The sequence below is a fragment of the Dipodomys merriami genome, unplaced genomic scaffold (genome assembly GCF_024711535.1).
Source record: "Dipodomys merriami isolate MVZ:Mamm:240054 unplaced genomic scaffold, mDipMer1.0.p SCAF_1193, whole genome shotgun sequence".
Classification (NCBI taxonomy): Eukaryota; Metazoa; Chordata; class Mammalia; order Rodentia; family Heteromyidae; genus Dipodomys; species Dipodomys merriami.
In genome coordinates, this window is record NW_027202486.1 from 138,178 (window position 1) to 157,744 (window position 19,567).

Consider the following 19,567-nt stretch of genomic DNA (forward strand, 5'->3'; position numbering starts at 1 on the left):
CGGTCTGTCTGTCTGTCTGTCTGTCTGTCCATCTGTCAGTCAGTCTGTCTGACTGTGTCCCTGTCTGTCTGTCTGTCTCTGGGTCTGCCTGTCTGTCCATCTCCTCTCAGTTGGTCTGTCTGTCCATCTGTCTGTCAGTCAGTCTGTCTGTCTGCCTGCCTCTCGGTCTGTCTGTCCGTCTCCTCTCTGTCCATCTGTCTTCCTTTCTGTCTGTCTGTCTGTCTGCGTCTCAGTCTGTCTGTCTGTGTCTCTGTCCATCTGCTTCTGTCGGTCTGTCCATCTCCTCTCGGTCTGTCTGTCTGTCTGTCTCCTCGCAGTCTGTCTGTCTGCCTCTTGGTCTGCCTATTCACCTGTCCGTCCATCTGTCCATCCTGTCTTGGTCATCTGTCCATCCCTTGTCTGTCTGTCTCTGTCTGTCTGCAGGTCCGTCTGTGTCTGGGCCCGTCTGTCCGTGTGTCTGTCCATGTGTGTGTGTCCATGTGTCTGTCTGTCCGTCTCCTCTCTGTCTGTCTCATTGTCTGTCTGTCCATCTGCCTCTGGCTCTGTCTGTCTGTCTCTCCATGTGTCATCCTCTCGGTCTGTCTGTCTGTCCGTCTCTGTGTCTGTCTGCCTCTCAGTCTCTGTCTGGGTCTGTCTGTCTGTCTGTCTCCTCTCTGTCCATCTGTCTTCCTCTCTGTCTGTCTGCCTCTTAGTCTGTCTGTCCACCTGGCTGTCCATCCCTTGTCTGTCTGTCTGTCCGTGTGTCATCCTCTCGGTCTGTCTGTTCGTCTCTGTGTCTGTCTCCCCATCCATCCGTCCGTCCCCAGCACCCGTCCTCTTCCCCCCTCAGGCCAGGCCGACTTTGACCTCGCCGATGCCCTGGATGACCCCGGTGAGTCCTGACCTCTCACCTTCCCCCCCATGGCTTCACCCTAGCCGCTAGGCCTCATGTGTGGCCGTGATCCAGCTGTGGGCCTGAATTCCATGTGACCATATGCCACCCCCTGAGGCCTTGGGGTCAGGGGTTGGGGGGGGTCAGGGGAGGTCAGGGGTCACCACCCTCTCTCTCTTCGCCTGCAGATCCCACCCCGAAGCCCAACTCGGATGAGTGGGGTCCTCCCCCCCCACACCAGGCCCACCCAGGGTGGGGAAACTGAAGTACGGCCCACTCCTGGCACACAGGGCTGTACCTGCAGCTGCCCGACCCACCCAGGCCGCGACCCCGGGGTCGGGATGGAGGTGAGCGGGGTCAGAAGGGGTCAGGGGGAGTCAGGGGTCAGGGGAGAGAGGGGGTAAGGGGAGGGGGGGAGGCCGGCCTCCATCCTCCCTCGCTCTCTCTCTCCCCGCAGACGTCTACCTCCCGCCCCAACGCCGGCCTCCACCCCAGCCCCAACCCCCACCAGGCACAGGAGGTGAGGACATGGAAGGGGGAGGCACGGATGTGGAGGCTGGGGATGGAGAGGCCCGGATGGAGAGGCCCGGATGTAGGGAACCCAGTGTGGAGGCCCGGATTTATGGACCCGGATGTAGGGACCAGACATGGGAACCTGGATGTAGGGACCCGGATGTGGAAACCTGGATGTAGAGACCCAGATGTAGGGACCCCAGTGTGGAGACCTGGATGTGGAGACCCGGATGAGGAGACCCCAGTGTGGAGACCCGGATGTAGAGACCCGGATGTAGGGACCCAGACATGGGATCACAGATGTAGAGACCTGGATGTGGGTACCCCGATGTAAGGACCCGGATGTGGAGGCCGAGCTTCCAGGGCTGTGTCTCTCCTCCCCCTCCACCCCAGGTGCTGGCGACGAACACGTGATCCACGGAGACCCTCCAGGGTAAGTCCCGCCCCCTCGGCCACCCCACTTCCGGTCCCCTCGTGATCTGGGCCCAGGCGTGTATTGGGACTTCCAGTCGGCATGAGAACTTCCGCTTCTGACAGTATGTGAACTTCTGGTCCAGAGTATCGGAACTTCCGGTCCTGATTGGGAACTTCCGGTCCCTAGTATATAACAACTTCTGGTCCCGACTGGGTATTTCCGGTCCCTAGTGTATAGGAACTTCTGGTCCTGGTGATGGGACTTCCGGTCCCTAGTGTATAGGAACTTCCGGTCCTGATTGGAAGGGCATTTCCGGTCCCTAGTGTATAGGAACTTCCGGTCTTGACTGGGCACTTCCGGTCCCTAGTATATAGTAACTTCCGGTCCCTAGTGTATATGAACTTCTGGTCCTGACTATGGGGACTTCCGGTCCCTAGTGTTTAAGAACTTCCGGTCTTCACTGTGGAGACTTCCGGTCCCTAGTATATAACAACTTCTGGTCTTGACTATGGGGACTTCTGGTCCAAGTGTACAGGAACTTTTGGTCCTGATTGGAAGGGCACTTCCGGTCCCTAGTGTATAGGAACTTCCGGTCCTGATTGGAAGGGCACTTCCGGTCCCTAGTGTAGAGGAACTTCGGGTATCTAGTGTATAAGAACTTCTGGTATTGACTATGGGGACTTCCGGTCCCTAGTGTATAGGAACTTCCGGTTTTGACTGTGGAGATTTCCAGTCCCTAGTATATAGGAAGTTCTGGTCCTGACTGGGGACTTCCCGTCCCTAGTGTATAGAAACTTCAGGTCCTGACAGGAAGGGCACTTCCGGTCCTGATTGGAAGGGCATTTCCGGTCCCTAGTGTGTAGGAACTTCTGGTCTTGACTGTGGAGACTGCCGGTCCCTAGTATATAACAACTTCTGGTCTTGACTATGGAGACTTCCTGTCCCTAGTACACAAGAACTTCCGGTCTTGACACACTAGGGCACTTCCTGTCCCTGTTCATGGACACTTCCTGTCACGGCTGTGATAGCACTTCCGGTCAGGCACCCTTGTCCCGCCCCCTTCGCCTTGGCTCGCTTCCTGTTTCCGGACACTTCCCAACCAGAAGCTGCAGGGAGACGCCCCACCCCCCTTCCTGGGTGTGTTCTCCCCCCATTTCCAGTTCCGGTTCTGCCCCCTCCAGGCAGCGCGCTGGCCCGGGTAGTGTCCCCCATCGTGTCCGTGGTGGTCGTGGCCCTGGTGGGTGCCACCATCACCTACTTCTAGTCTGGAGGTCGCAGATGCTGCTTCCGGGGCGTGGGCAGGGATGCAGGTGGGAACCGCCCCCTCTCAGGGTTCCCGGATGAGGAGAGGCGCAGGGCGGGGCCTCACATGATCCCCCCGCGGGTGGCTGCAGCCTGCACCTCCCCTCCCCCCAGGCCCCGCCCCAGTGTGAGGCTGGATTCGAACCCGGGGCCTCCAGCAGCAGGCGGAAGCGGAAGCATAAGAAGGAGCCTGGCGGGGAGGGACAAATAAAATCAACGTAAAGAGCACATGCGCGCTGTCAGGCCTGTCTGCCCCGCCCATCTTTCCATGGCGCATGCACAGGCTCCGCCTCTTTGGAACCACTCCTTGCACATGCGCGGTGCACGAGCCCAGGCAGCGTTTCCCTTCCCCTCTGGCCCCTGCTCAGTGTGGAGACAGGCGCAGGGCGGGACAGGATGGTGATGGACAGCTAGAGTGTCCAGTCAGTCACTTGTGGGCGGGGCTTCGGCTTGACAGGACCTAAGACGGAGTAGGAGGCAGGACCTGGAGGTAAATGACAGCTTGTGTGGCCACCCAATTGCAAGGGGTGTGGCCTGAAGTCGACAGGACACTTGATAATACAAGGGGGCGTGGCCTGAAGGTGACAGACAGGACACATGATTATACAACAAGGGGGCGTGGTCTGAAGATGACAGACAGGACAAATGTCCACACAACAGCCAGGGGGCAGGACCTGGAGGAGACAGACAGCCCCTGTGGCCTTTCAACAGCCAGGAGGCGGGACCTGGAAGTGAGAAAAGCCCCTGTGCCCATACATTCACTAGTGGGCGGGACCTCTGGGTGATGGGCACCCACAGCGTCCATAGAGCTAGCCACGAAGAGGCATGGCTTCACACATATCAACTCTCCAGCTACTGGCTTGGCAGGGGGCGGGGCCCAGGGATGATGGACAGCACACCCTGCCTTTCAATATCACCCAAGGAAGAGGCGGGACTGGACCCCCAGCTTCCCTGGGCGGGGCCAAAGTATGGAGAGACAGGCGTGTCAGCCAATCAGAGCAGGGGTCGTGGCTGGAGGAGTCCCCGGGGAAGCCAATGGGTCCCTCCCTCCAGAGAAGACCCGGATGTCGTGCAGGTGCAATGCATCCTAGGCCTAGGGAGACACAGACCTCCGACCTCGACTTATCCTACCGCAATAAGGAGCTATAGGCCCATCTGGGTCAATCCCTGGAGAGGTCATTGGGGACCCCTGGGACAGGCACAGAAGGGGAAGAGGTCGCAGGCCTGGTCATCCACCCATCCATCAACCCAACCACCCCCCCCTCCCTTAGAGTGGTCCAACATCCGGGTACCCCACATCTCCAATCCTGCTGGGCCAATCTGAATCCAAGTTCAGGTAGTTAGGGTCGGGACTGTAGTGTGAGGTCCAATCAGCAGCGAGTTGGATTTGGGAGGGGAGGCTAAGGGGCGTGTCTTACAGCTGGACCAATGACAAGTGAATTAGGAAAGTGAGGACGGGGCTTTCATGGAATAGGCCAATCAGTTGTGAATCTAGGTGGTGGGACGTCCTGGAGGAGGGTGAGACCAAGCCTGTATCCTAGCAACCCACCGGAAATGGTCTGAAATGGAAGGCGGGACTAGTCCAATACCCTAGCAACCACCGGAAATGGCCTGAAATGGAAGGCGGGACTAGTCCAATACCCTAGCAACCACCAGAAATGACCTGAAATGGAAGGTGGGACCAGCCCTGTATTCTAGCAACGACTGGAAATGGTCTGAAATGGAAGGCGGGACCAGTCCTATACCCTAGCAATGACCAGAAGTGGCCTGAAATGGAAAGTAGGCCTAGTCCTATACCTTAGCAATGACCAGAAATGACCTGAAATGGAAGGTGGGACTAGTCTTATACCCTAGCAATGACCGGAAGTGGCCTGAAATAGAAGGCGGGACCAGTCCTATACCCTATGAACGACCTGAAGTGGCCTGAAATGGAAGGTGGGAGTAGTCCTATACCCTAGCAATGACCGGAAATGACCTGAAATGGAAGGTGGGACTAGTCCTATACCCTAGCAACGACCAGAAGTGGCCTGAAATGGAAGGTGGGACCAGTCCTATACACTAGCAACGACCAGAAATGTCCTCAAATGGAAGGCGGGACCAGCTCTGTATCCTAGCATCAACCAGAAATGACCTGAAATGGAAGGCAGGACCAGTGCCCGGCCTCTGACCCCCGTGACCCCTAACTCTGCCATGTGGTGTGGTGCTCACGAGGTTTTATTGTGTGAGAAGTTAGAGGACATAGGCCCGGATGTGACAGGGCCCCGGATGGGAGGCTGGGGAAAGGCCCCGGATGGGAGGCCCAAGGTGGAGGTCCAGGAGGAGAGGCTCAGGATGTGAGAGTCCCCGGATGTGGGAATCCCTGGGTCTGAGAATCCCCAGATGTAAGACTCTCTGAATGTGAAAATCCCCAGATGTGGGAATCCCCGGATGTAAGACTTCCCCAGATGTGAGAATCCCCGCATGTGAGAGTCTCTGGATGTAAAAATTCCTGGATGTGACAATCCCCGGATGTAGGAATCTCTAGATGTGGGAATCCCCGGATGTAAGAATCTCCGGCTGTGGGAATACCCAGACGTGAGAATCCCTGGATGCGAGAATCCCCAGATGTGAGAATCCCCGGATGTGAGAATCCCCGGATGTGAGAGTCTCTGGATGTAAGATTTCCCCAGATGTGCGAATTCCCTGGTCTGAGAATCCCCGGATGTAGGAATGCCTGGATATGAGAATCTCCAGATGTGGCAATCTCTGGATGTGAGAATTTCCAGATGTGAGAATCCCCGGATGTGAGAATCTCTGGATGTGAGAGTCTGTATGTAGGAATCCCCGGATGTGAGAGTCTCTGGATGTGAGAATCCCCGGATGTAAAAGTCTCCGGGTGTGAGAATCTCTGGTTGTGAGAATCCCCGGGTGTAAAAGTCCCCGGATGTGGGATTTCCCGGATGTGTGAATTCATCCCCGGGAATCCCCAGATGTGTCACCAGAAGTGAGAATCCCCGGATGTGAGAATCCCTGGATGTAGGAATCCCCGGATGTGAGAGTCTGTATGTGGGAATCCCCAGATGTGGGAATCTCTGTATTTGAGTATACCCGCATGTGAGTCCCCGGATGTGAGAGGCGCAGGCCAGGATCTGCCGTAGCCCCGGGCAGTTGGGGGTTGGGGGTCGGGTCAGGGTCAGAGGTCGGGGATCAGGCGGTCGCAGGCGCAGAGCAGTCCGGGCGCGCAGCAGGGCTGCAGGTGCGGGCTCCAGGTGTTGTGTGCAGGGGCGAGGGGCGGGGCCGCGCGGGGGCGGCGCGTGCGCAGCATCCGGGCCACCGCGGCCTCCACGCGCCTGCGTGTCGCCATCGGGCCCCCGCAGCGGGCGGGTCTCCCCTGGGTCCGCAGTCAGGTCAAAGAGCAGTGGCCGCAGGTGGCGGGTCATGCGCCACCCAGAGCAGGCGCAGGCAGGGAAACCGAGGCAGGCGCCCGAGCCCGGCGGGTCGAAGCGCGGAGTGGCGAAGTGCAGCTTCCACACCGTGCGGCCTGCGGTGGGTGGGGGGAAAGGAGTAACATCCTGGGCCTCACATCCGGGGATTCCCATCCGGGAATTCACATCCAGGACATCACATCGGGGGATTCACATCAGGGCATTCACACGCAAGACCTTACATTCGGGGATTCCCATCCAGGACCTCACATCTGGGTATTCACATCCGGGGATTCCCATCTAGGACCTCACATCCAGGGAATCACATCCAGGACCTCACATCCGGGGATTCACATGCGGTACTTCACATCCGGGGATTCACATGCGGGACCTCACATCTGGGACCTCACATCCAGGGATTCCCATCTGGGACCTCACATCCAGGGCCTCACATCTGGGGATTCCCATCTGAGGCCTCACATCCGGGGCCTCACATCCAGGGATTCTCATCCAGTACCTCACATCTGGAGCCTCACATCCAGGAATTCCCATCAGGGACTTCACATCCGGGACCTTACATCAGGGGATTCCCATCTCATGCCTTCCATCCAGGTCCTCACATCCCGGGATTCCCACATCCGGGGATTCCCACATCCACCCCCAGGCCTTGCATCCGGGTCTCTGCGTGCATGCATGCAGCTCCCTCTCCCACCCCGGGGCCCGGCGGAGGTCGAGGCACTCACTTGGGCGGTCGAACCAGCGCACGGCATGCAGCCGGGCCTCGCAGTAGTGCAGCAGGAAGTCGTGGCCTGCGGCCTGCGCCATCCCCAGCAGCGCGGGCATCAGGTCCCGGCCGTCCACCTCCCTGCAGGACCCGGATGTGTAGGCTTCTGAGCACTCAGAGACCCAGATGTCCAGGCCAGAGCCCCCAGAGACCCAGATGTGCAGGCCAGAGATCCCAGAGACCTGGATGTCAAGGCTTGAGCATTTAGAGACCCAGATCTGCAGGCTTCTGAGCCCTCAGAGACCTGGATGTTCAGGCTTCTGAGGCCTTCAAGACCCGGATGTCCAGGCTCCTGAACACTCAGAGACCCAGATGTGCAGGCTTCAGAGTGCTCAGAGGCCCGGATGTGCAGGCCAGAGATCCCAGAGACCCAGATGTCCAGGTTTCTGAGCCCCCAGAGACCCGGATGTGCAGGTCTAAGACCCAGGCCTCTGGTCTTATAGACCTGGATGTGCAGGCCTGAGGCCTCAGAGACCCGGATATCCAAGCTTCTGAGCGCTCAGAGACCCGGATGTCCATGCTTCTGAGCCCTCAGAGACCCAGATGTGCAGTCCTGAGCCCTCAGAGACCCGGATGTCCAGGCCTGAGACCTGGACCTAGGTACTCAGAGACCTGGATGTGCAGCCCTGATGCCTTAGAGATGCGGATATGAAGGCCTGAGTCCTCAGAGACCCAGATGTCCAGGCTTCTGAGTGCTCAGAGGCCCGGATTTGCAGGCCTGAGCCCTTAGTTACCCAGATGTAAAGGCTTCTGAGCCCCCAGAGACCCGGATGTCAAGGCCTGAGCCCCGGGTTCTGGGTCTCAGGGACCCGGATGTGCAGGCTCCTGAGCCCCCAGACACCCGGATGTGCAGGTCTGAGCCCTCAGAGACCCAGATGTGCAGGCTTCTGAGCCCCCAGAGACCCGAATGAGCAGGCCTCAGCCTCCCCCCTTGGGATCCCCGAGGCCCCGGATGACCCCCCTTCCCCCCCACCCCGTGGGGACCCAGGCCAGCGAACTCGTACCTGTCCGCCGGAACCCAGCCCCCGGCCAGGCGCACCACAGTGGGGAACAGGTCCATGAGGCTGGTGGGCTCAGGCACCAGGCGCCCTGCGGGCAGCATCCCGGTCCAGCGCGCCAGCCCAGGGACCCGGATGCCGCCCTCCCAGCCCCCCATGCCTTTGCCACCTGCAAGGGGAGGGGCGAAGGGCAAAGGTCAAGGGGCGGGGGCGGGCCGCGTGGGAGGCCCCGCCCGCCCTGCCTCAGTTTCCCCCTCGCCTCGGTGCACGCCGTTGGAACCCCCGAGGCGGGTGCCCCCAGCCCGGGCCTCCAGCGAGGCACCGTGGTCCGACGTGAAGTAGACAAGGGTGCGGCGCCCTAGCCCCGCGCCGTCCAGCGCCGCCAGCAGTTGCCCTGTGGGGGGGGAATGGGTCCGTGCCTCAGTTTACTCCCAGCGTCCACTGTGCCTCGTTTTACCTCCAACATGCACCGTGCCTCAGTTTACCCAACAGGCACCGTGCCTCAGTTTACCCCCAACACTCACTGGGCCTCAGTTTACTCCCAACATGCACCGTGCCTCAGTTTACCCCCAATATGCACTGTGCCTCAGTTTACCCAAATGCACTTTGCCTCAGTTTACCCAAGTGCACCGTGCCTAAGTTTACCCAAATGCACCGTGCCTCAGTTTACCCCGACCCGCTGACCCCGTCCCCGTGCCTCAGTTTACCCCCATCCCGGTGCCTCAGTTTACTCAACCCACTCACCTCGTCCCTGTGCCTCAGTTTACCCAACATGCACCATGCCTCAGTTTACCCCAAAACCCAGTGACTCAGTTTACCCAACATGCACCGTGCCTCAGCTTACCCCTATACGCGGGCCTCAGTTTACCCACATCCACAGTACCTCAGTTTACCCAAATGCACCGTGCATGAGTTCACCCTGAACATGCACCATGCTTCAGTTTACCCAACATGCACCGTGCCTCAGTTTACCCAAGTGCACTGTGCCTCAGTTTACCCCCAACATGCCCAGTGACTCAGTTTACCCAAGTGCACCGTGCCTCAGTTTACCCCAACCCATTGACCCCACTCCCATGCCTGTTTCCCCCATCCCGCTCACCCCATCTCCGTGCCTCAGTTTCCCCCAACTAACTCACCCCACCCCCGTGCCTCAGTTTCCCCATCCTGCTCACCCCACCCCCATGCCTCAGTTTCCCTCATCCCAAGCACCGTGCCTCAGTTCCCTCCCTCCCCGCACTCACCCACCATCCAGTCGAGCTCCTCCACGTTGTCGCCGTAGGCGCCGTGCGCGCTGCGGCCCCGGAAGGCGGGTGAGGTGACCAGCGGGACGTGGACGTGGAGGAAGGAGACGAGGAGGAGGAAGGGGCGGGCCTGGTGCCTGCGGACCCACGTCAGAACCCGCCCCCATCATCAATAACCTCACCGATAACCGACCTGATCAGGTATTGCCAATAATCGATCAGATGATTGATAATCGATCCTGATCTGATCAGATAATACCAATAATCGATCGTGATGTGATCAATAATACCAATAATCAATAGTGATCTGATCGAAAATACCAATAATCGATCGTGATCTGATCAGTTATTACCAATAATCCAACAGATCTGATCAGTTATTACCAATAATCAAACATCATCTGATCGATATGACCAATAATAGAACATGAGCTGATCAGATATTACTAATAATCGAACAGGATCTGATCAATAATACCAATATTCGATCGTGGTGTGATCGATAATACCAATAATCGAACATCATCTGATCGATAATACCAATAATCGAACATGAGCTGATCAGTTATTACCAATAATCGATCATGATCTGATCAATACTACCAAAAATCGATCGTGGTCTGATCTGAAGTCTACCAGATGTCTCTACAGATCTACTAGATGGAACATCCAGGGACCTGAGGTCTACCAGATGTCTATAGAGATCTACTGGATGTAACATCCTGGGATTTGAGGTCTACCAGATGTCTCTGCAGATCTACTGATGGAACATCCGGGAACCTGAGGTCTACCAGATGTATATAGAGATATACTAGATGTAACATTCAGGGACTTGAGGTCTACCAGATGTCTATAGAGATCCATTGATGGAACATGCGGGGATTTGAGGTTGACAGTTGACTATAGAGATCTACTGGATATACATCTGGGCACCTGAGGTCTACCAGTTGACTATAGAGATCTAGTAGATGTACATCCGGGGATCTGAGGTCTACCAGATGTCTATAGAGATATATTGATGGAACATCCGGGGATTTGAGATTGACCGGTTGACTATACAGATCTACTGGATGTATATCCGGGGATCTGAGGTCTACCAGATGCCTATAGAGATCTCCTAGTGGAACATTCGGGGATTTGAGGTTGACAGTTGACTATAGAGATCTACTGGATGTACATCTGGGGATCTAAGGTCTACCCGTTTACTATAGAGATCTAGTAGATGGCATCTGTCCCCCTCCCCGACCCCAGGCTGACCTGTGGATGAAGGCCTCAGCCTCCCGCAAGAAGAGCCCCGCGCTGGCCTCGAACCTCAGAGGCTGCTGGACGACCTGGTGATCCCTCATCAGGAAGCAGTCGGCGTGGACGATGAAGACACCTAAGAGGCGGGAGGTGCAGGCCAGGAGCAAGGCCCCACATCCGGGGCCCAGTACCCAGGGCACCCAGCGCAGGCCCAGCAGGCCCGTGAGCTTCCCAGCGGCCAGGCAGAGCAGGGAAAGCAGCAGCAGCTGCGCCCCCAGGTCCAGGGGCCCTTGCAGACGCGCTCGCTTCTCCGAGGGCTCCACTTGTAGGCAGTCCCCCATCAGGGTGAAGGGGACCCCGAAGAAGGAGTCGAACCCGTGGTTCAAGGGGTGGTGGCAGTGGTCAGTGGGGGACTCACAGTTGAGGCCCAGGTGCCATTTGCCTTGAGGGGAAGAGATGGATGGATGAGTGAATGGATGGGTGGATGGGTCGATGGATGGGTGGATGGGTGGATGGATGGGTGGATGGATGGGTGGGTGGATGGATGGGTGGATGGATGGATGGATGGATGGGTGGATGGATGGATGGATGGATGGATGGATGGGTGGGTGGGTGGGTGGATGGATGGATGGATGAATAGGGGAATGGGTGGATGGATGGATGGGTGGATGGATGGATGCACAGTGGATGGATGGATGGGTGGATGGGTGGATGGATGGATGGATGGATGGGTGGGTGGATGGATGGATGGATGAATGGAAGGGTGGATGGATGGGTGGGTGGGTGTATGTATGTATGTATGGATGGATGGATGGGTGGATGGATGAATGGATGGGTGGATGGGTGGGTGGATGGATGAATAGGTGGATGGGTGGATGGATGGAAGGATGAGTGGATGGATGGATGGATGGATGGGTGGATGGGTGGATGGATGGATGGATGGATGGGTGGATGGATGGATGGATGGGTGGATGGATGGGGGATGGGTGGATGGATGGATGGATCCGATTTCTCTCTTACCTATGAGGCCGGTGGCATATCCCTGCTCCTGCAGGATCTTGGCAAAGGTGATCTCGGAGGTGGGCAGCCCGCCAGACACGGCCGCCCACTGCAGCACGCGCGCCCCGTTGGTGGTCACCATGCCTTCCAAGAGAGAGGAGAAGGACCCTAGGTCAGTGATGATGGCATCCTGAGTCAGGAGGGGGCATCTAGCACCTTCAGGGGGAAGGCCTGCTGTGTCTGGGATAGCCTGGGACCTGCCCACCTGGGGTGGAAAGGACCCCAGCCCTGGGAGCCCCTGGGGGAAACCAATATGGCGTAACTTCCAGTTTCCTGGCAGTTCAGGGGAGAAGTCCCAGAGTCTCAGGGATTTGAACCTGAGATCCTCAGAGTAGTCCTCTCCTCCCTCTGGTGGACCTCAGTGCCCTAGATGTTGGGCCTCAGTTCCCTGGATGTTGGACCTCAGGTCCCCGGATGTTGGATGTTAGTATCCCGGATGTTGGCCCTCAGATCCCGGATGATGGAGTTCAGTGCCCTGTATGGTGGATATCAGGACCCCAGATGTTGGACTTCAGTTACCCGGATGTTGTAGCTCAATTCCCTGGATGTTGGATCTTACTACCCCGGATATTGGAGCTCAGGTTCAGGTATGTTGGCCCTCAGATCCTCAGATGTTGGAGCTCAGTTCCCTGGATGTTGGGGCTCAGGTTCCTGGATTTTGGATCTTAGTACCCCAGATGGTGGATGTAAGGTCCTCGGATGTTGGAGTTCAGTTCCCAGAATGTTAGGCCTCAGATCCCCGGATGTTGGATCTTAGTACAATGGATGTTAGAGATAAGGTTCCCGAATGTTAGAGTTCAGTGCCCCAGATGTTGGTGCTCAGATCCCCAGATGTTGGATCTTAGTAACCCGGATGTTAGAGATGAAGTCCCTGGATGTTAGAGCTCAGTGCCCCGGATGTTGGTGCTCAGTTCCCCGGATGTTGGGCTTTAGATCCCCGGATGTTGGGTTTCAGATCCCCAGATGTTGGGTTTCAGATCCCCAGATGTTGGATATCAGGTCCACGGATGTTGGATCTTAGTACCCCGGATGTTGGCTCTCAGATCCCCGGATGTCCCGACCCCGCCTCCCCCCCAGCTCTCCCTCTGTTCCCCGGATGTCCCCCCCATACCGACCCAGGCACACAGGGTAGCGTCCCGTCAGGAAGGCCGCGCGGCTTGGGCTGCAGACGGACGCTGCCGCCAGGTGCTGGGTCAGCCGCACGCCATCCCGGGCCAGGCCGTCCAGGTGCGGGGTGCTGTGGGGGGAGAGGGAAACTGAGTCACAGCCAAGAACATACGGGGACCTGGGTCTAACATCCGGGATCTAATGCCCAACATCCCAGGAGCTAAACTCCAACATCCGGGGCCCTGAGATCCCACATCCGGGGATCTAAGATCCAACATCCGGGGACCTGAGATCCCACATCCGGGGTACTAAGATCCAACATCTGGGGACCTGAGGTCCAACATCTGGAGACCTGGCATCCAACATCTGGGAACCTGAGGACCAACATCCGGGGATCTAAGATCCAACATCTGGGGCCCTGAGATCCCACATCCAGGGTACTAAGATCTATATCTGTGGACTGGGCTCCTACATCCAGGGATCTAAGGCCCAACATCCGGGGACCTGAGGGCCAACATCCGGGTATCTGATCTCCAACATCCGGGGACCTGATCTTCAACATCCAGGGAACTGAGATCTAACATCCTGGGAATTGAACTCCAACATCCAGGGACCTAACATCCAACATCCAGGGACCTGAGGTCCACTAGATGTCTATACAGTTCTCCTGGTGGAACATCCGGGGAACTGAGCTCAAATATCCGGGGTACTAACATGTAACATCTGGGGACCTGATATCCAACATCCGGGGCAGTAAGATTCAACATCTGGGGACCTGATCTCCAACATCCGGGGACCTGATCTCCAACATCCGGGGACCTGATCTCTAACATCCGAGGACCTGACATCTAACATCCGGGGTACTAACATCTAACATCCGGGAACCTGATTTCCCACATCCGGGGCATTAAGGTCTAACATCCGTGGACCTGTCCTCCAACATCCGGGGCACTAACATCCCACATCCGGGGATCTGATATCCAACATCCGGGGTACTAATATCTAACATCCGGGGACCTGATATCCAACATCCGGGACACTAAGATCTAACATCCAGGCACCTGGGCTCCTACATCCGGAGGAATAAGATCCAACATCCGGAGTCTGAGCTACAACATCTGGTGTCCTAATATCTAACATCCGGGGACCTGAGCTCCACATTCGGGGCACTAACCTCCAACATCTGGGGACCTGAACTCCTACATCCGGAGCACTGAAGTCCAATATCTGGGGACATGATCTCCCACATCCAGGGTACTAAGATTTAACATCCCGGGACCTGATATCCAACATCCGGGACACTAAGATCCAACATCTGGGGACCTAGTCTCCAACATCCGGGGTACTAACATCCAACATCCGGGGAACTGAAGTCCAACATCCAGGAACCTGATTTCCCACATCGGGGGTATTAAGATTTAACATCCGGGGACCTGATATCCAACATCCGGGGACCTGGTCTCAAATCCGGGGTACTAACATGTAACATCCGGGGACCTGATATCCAACATCCGGGGCACTAAGATCCAACATCCTGGGATCTGATATCCAACATCCACAATACTAACATCCAACATCGGGGAACTGAGTTACTAGATGTCTATACAGTTCTCCTGGTGGAACATCCAGGGATCTGAGCTCCCACATCTGGGTAACTAAGGCCTCACATCCGGGCCTCCCCCTCTGCTCACCGCAGGCTGCGGTTCCCGAAGCTGCCCAGGTCGCCTAGGCCCAGGTCGTCGGCCAAGAGCAGCAGGAAGTTGGGGCGCGAGGTGGCGATGCCTGTGCAGGGGCCAGGAGGGAGGAAGAGGAGGAGGAGGAAGGCGAGGGGTGGGGCTGCACAGCCGCTGTGCGACCTGAGGAGGAGAGAGAGGAGGAGGAGGGGTGGATGGGTGGATGGATGGGAGGATGGATGGATGGCTGGATGGATGGATGGGTGAATGGATGGGTGGATGGATGGATAGATGGATGGATGGATGGGTGGGTGGGTGGATGGATGGGTGAATGGATGGGTGGATGGATGGATGGTTGGATGGATGAGTGGATGGATGGATGGGTGGATGGGTGGATGGGTGGGTGGGTGTATGGATGGATGGATGGGTGAATGGATGGGTGGGTGGATGGATGGATGGATGGGTGGGTGGATGGATGGATGGATGGGTGGGTGGATGGATGGATGGATGGATGGATGGATGGATGGATGAATACGTGGATGGGTGGATGGATGGATCGGTGGATGAATAGGGGGATGGATGGATGGGGATATGGATGGATGGATGGATGGGTGGGTGAATGGATGGATGGATGGATGGATGGGTGGGTGGATGGATGTTTGGGTGGATGGGTGGATGGATGGGTGGATGGGTGGATGGATAGGTGGATGGATGGATGGGTGGATGGGAAGAGGGATGGAAGGACGCCCCCTCCCTCCAGGCCCTCTCCTGACCAACATGGCTTCCAGGATCGCGTCCTTCTCATGATGCTCCCCGTTTCCTGGAAGAGAAGGCCAGAAGCAGGAAGTGGGGAAGAGCTGAGGAACATCCGGCCACCCCAGGGCCAGGCTGCTGTTGTCCCCACCAGTACATCAGCCCCTCACCTCGTCTTTCCAGGCCTGTGGCGGGGCCCTGCAGCCCCCACCCCGAGGCATGGTGGGACATGCGGGGGGGCTCCAAAAAGCAATCGAAGCCCCCCCACCCCGGGTCCCCACACCTCTCCCCATGTTCCCCAGAAGACGAACTCACATCCACAGTTCTCTGCCATCAGCGCCTGGGCCTGCTGCTCTCCCTGCCAGCCAGGAAGCTCGCAGGACTCAAATGTCCACGTCACTCCAGCAGCCAGAACTCCACAACCCCCCTCAAAAATAAAAGTCCCCTTGTTCCTTGGAAAGCACCACATCTCCCCCTCCAAAATAAAAGTCCCCTTTGTTCCCTAGAAAGGAACAGGATTGGTGCTGAAGGGGAAGGAGGGGAAGGAAGGAAAAAGCCCGGAGTTGCTGGGCTGGGCGCCAAGAAATTGCCAGACCTGGCAGAGGCAGGAGGAAGGGGAGAAGGGTAACCTCGAGAACTACATGGAGGGCTGCAATAAGAGTCAGGACCGTCAGGGAGCGTGGCCTGTGCCCAGGGGGCATGGTCTGCGCTCAGTAGGGTGTGGCCAGAGCTCAGGAGGGCGTGGCCTGGGCTGGGAATGTAGTGAGGGTCCCAGAAGGGCGTGGCCTGTGCTAGGAGCGGAAATGAGGGCGTGCCCTGTGCTGGGCGGAATTGAGGGTCTCAGGAGGGCGTGGCCTGTGCTCAGGAGGGCGTGGTCTGTGCTGGGGAGGAAATGAAGGTCTCAGGAGGGCGTGGCCTGTGCTGGGATGGAAGTGAGGGACTCAGGAGGGCGTTGCCTGTGCTGGGATGGAAGTGAGGGACTCAGGAGGGCGTGGCCTCTGCTGGAGCTAAACTGAGGGTCTCAGGAGGGAGTGGTCTGCAATGAGGCGGAAGTGAGGGTCTCAGGAGGGTGTGGCCTGCAACGAGGAGGAAGTGAGGGACCTATGTGGGCGTGGCCTGCGCTGGGGCGGAAGTGAGGGTTTCAGGAGGGCGTGGCCTGTGTTGGGAAGGAAGTGAAGGTCTCAGGAGGGCGTGGCCTGTGCTGGGAATGTAGTGAGGGCCCCAGGAGGGTGTGGCCTGTGCTAGGAGCGGAATTGAGAGTGTGGCCTGTGCTGGGCGGAAATGAGGGTCTCAGGAGGTCTTGGCCTGTGCTGGGGCAGAAGTGAGGGTTTCAGGAGGGCGTGGCCTGCGCTGGGGTGGAAGTGAGGAAGAATTCCATCCAGAAGCAGCACGGCTGCTTTATTGCCTCCGAGTCTGGGAAAGGACCCCAACGGCCCAAAGCGCAGCTGGAGCCCGGGGCCAAGGTGTGGAGCTCCCGCTCCGCCCACATCCGGGTTCCACCTCTCACATCTGGGTCTCAACCCCTCACATCCGGGTCCAAACCACTCACATCCAGGTCCAAACCCCTCACATCCGGGTCCTGGCGCCTGCCAGTGGACCTGGAGATAAGTGACATCCTGGTACTCGCCTCCACGTCTGGCTTCCCGGATCTGGAGATCCCTAACATCTGGGTACTCACCACACATCCAGGTTCACGGACCTGGAGGTCCCTAACATCTGGGTACTCACCCCACATCCAGGTTCAGGGACCTGGAGGTCCCTAACATCCGAGTACCCAGCCCACATCCAGGTTGACGGACCTGGAGTCACTAAGATCCGAGTACCCAGCCCACATCCGGGTTCACGGACCTGGAGGTCCCTAACATTTGGGTAGTTCCAATTCCACATGTCGGTCTTGGACCCTCAGTGGATGTGGAGGGACCTGACATCCGGGATCCTCACGTCACATCCGGGTCCTAGACCCTGTCAGTGGAAGGAGAGGAGCGTGACATCCGGGACTCCACATGCCACAGCCAGGCCTGTGTGTGTGATATCCGGGTCCCGCCCAGCACACATCCGGGTCCCTGCCACAGTCCACATCCGGGTTAATGGACGTGGACTTACATAACGTCCGGGTTCCCCATGCAACATCCAGGTCCTGGCCCCACAGTGGACCTGGAGATAGGTGACATCCGGGTCCCCCAGTCCACATCCGGGTCCTGGCCCCTCAGTGGACCTAAGATAAGTGACATCCGGGTCCCTGACGCCACATCCAGGTGAGTGGACATGGAGGAGGGTGACATCCGGGTCCCCCAGTCCACATCCGGGTCCTGGCCCTTCAGTGGACCTGGAGATAAGTGACATCCGGGTTCCCGAGGCCACATCTGGGTCAGTGGACACGAATGAGGGTGACATCCGGGTCCCTCCCAGTCCACATCTGGGTACTGGCCCCTCAGTGGACATGAAGGAAGGTGACATCCGGGTCCCTCCTCGTCCACATCCGGGTCTTGACCCATCAGTGCATCTGGAGGAAAGTGACATCCGGTTCCTCCATGCCACATCCGGGTCAGTGGAAATGGAAGAAAGTGACATCCGGGTCCCTTCTAGTCCACATCCTGGTCCTGGCCGCTCAGTCAGTGGACCTGGAGATAGGTGACATCCGGGTCTTTCCCAGTCCACATCTGGGTCCCTCCCAGTCCACATCCGGTTCCTAGCCTCTCCGTGGCCTCTGGTCGGACCGCAGCTTCTGTACAGCACGCACAGGTTCGGAGCCCCACATCCGGGCATCTTCCGGCTGGGGTGCAGGAGTCTTGCTGGAGCTGGATATCAGGGTCTCACGCGGTTTCCCGGCAACTGAACCCAGCGGCCTAGAGGCAGGAATGAAGCCCCACATCCGGGTCTTCTCGGTCTGTTGCCCGGCAACCAAACGCAGAGGCCTAGACGCTGCGGTGGAGCCCAAAGTCCTGGTATCTTCACTTGGTTGCCCGACAACCGAACGCCGCGGCCTAATGGCAGGAATGAAGGCCCACATCTGGGTCTCCTCAGTCCGTCGCCCTGCCATGGCACCCAGCGGCCTAGTGGCGGGAATGAAGCTGAACATCCTGGTTTCCGGCGTGCGGGGGGCGTGTCTTGGCAGCGCCCCGGGGCGGGCGCGGCAGACGTAGGCGCTGCGGTCGCGCTCGGAGGCGGCGCGCACCTCCAGGCTGCCGTCAGTGCCCAGCGTGAAGCGGCCTCTCCTCTGCGGCCCACGAAGCACCAGCCCGCCGGGCAGGTGCCAGGACACCGGAAGCATGGAGGTGGGGCAGCGCAGCCGGAAGCTGCCGCCCAGCGGCACACGCAGCGCCGCTCCTGATGCCGCCCCAGGGGGCGGAGTCAGCACCTCAGAGGGTGGAGTCGGCGCGTCAGAGGGCGGACTCAGTGCCCAAGATGGCGGGGCAGGCGCGTGATGGGGCGGAGCTGGCACACCAGTGGGTGGAGCCAACGCCTCAGAGGGCGCAGTCAGCGCCCAATATGGCGGGGCAGGCGGGCCAGGGGGCGGAGCTGCCTCAGAGGGCGGAGCCAGTGCACCAGGGGGCAGAGCCAGCGCCCAAGATGGCAGGGCAGGTGTGTGACGGGGCGGAGCTGGCGCGCCAGGGGGCGGAGTCAACGCCTGAGAGGACGGAGCCAAAGCCGCAGGGGGCAGAGCCCGCGCCCACCATGGCCGCAGCCGCACCCACATCCGGGCTTCACCTGCCGGGTTGCGTGCAACACACGCCACGGCGTAGCTGCCACCGCTGTGCAGCGCACGCACATCCAGGATTTCCAACGTCCCGTGCGCATCCACGCTGATCCCTCCCCCAGTGCGACTGCCATACGGGACTGGAAGTACCAGCCCGCCGGGAAGTTCCCACAGCAGGCGGGGCTCGGGGACGCCATCCGCCTGGCAGCGCACGCGCAGACGCACCACGGGGGAGACCCGGATGTCGTCGTTCACGTCGTCATGGACGTCAGGCGTGACCCGGATGCGCGGCGCCCGCAGCTGCACGTGTAGGCGCACGGTGGCGCGCCGGCCCCGCCCCGCCATGCACGTGTACGTGCCTGCGTCGGCCCGCCGTGCCCCTCGCAGGCGCAGACGCCCGTCTGGCAGCACCCGGAAGTGGGCGTCCTCTGGGCCGGAAGTGATGGCCACAGACTGCGAGGCCGGCGTCAGCCAGGTCACTGCGCGCGACCCCTGGGTCACGGGGCAC

At 58.7% G+C, this 19,567-nt stretch overlaps 1 protein-coding gene across 11 annotated transcripts; it reads right to left on the bottom strand.

Annotated features, from left to right (window-relative positions):
- Positions 1-5,297: 5,297 nt before the first annotated feature.
- LOC138822950 (arylsulfatase L-like) lies at positions 5,298-18,534 on the bottom strand. Of its 11 annotated transcripts, none has more exons than XM_070015902.1 (11): positions 17,466-18,534; positions 15,383-15,429; positions 14,628-14,792; positions 12,945-13,066; positions 11,791-11,913; positions 10,786-10,906; positions 9,529-9,665; positions 8,547-8,681; positions 8,294-8,456; positions 7,249-7,370; positions 5,298-6,621 (listed from the first exon to the last, which is right to left on the bottom strand). In XM_070015902.1, the coding sequence occupies exons 1-11, from the start codon at positions 18,126-18,128 to the stop codon at positions 5,306-5,308; spliced, it is 3,114 nt and encodes a 1,037-aa protein (XP_069872003.1). In that variant the 5' UTR covers positions 18,129-18,534; the 3' UTR covers positions 5,298-5,305. The 11 variants fall into 11 exon arrangements, with proteins under 11 accessions (XP_069872003.1, XP_069872002.1, XP_069872004.1 ...); XM_070015901.1 differs by having other exon boundaries at positions 10,786-11,212; XM_070015903.1 differs by lacking the exon at positions 17,466-18,534 and adding an exon at positions 17,211-17,448 and having other exon boundaries at positions 10,786-11,212.
- Between the last annotated feature and the right edge of the window lie 1,033 nt (positions 18,535-19,567).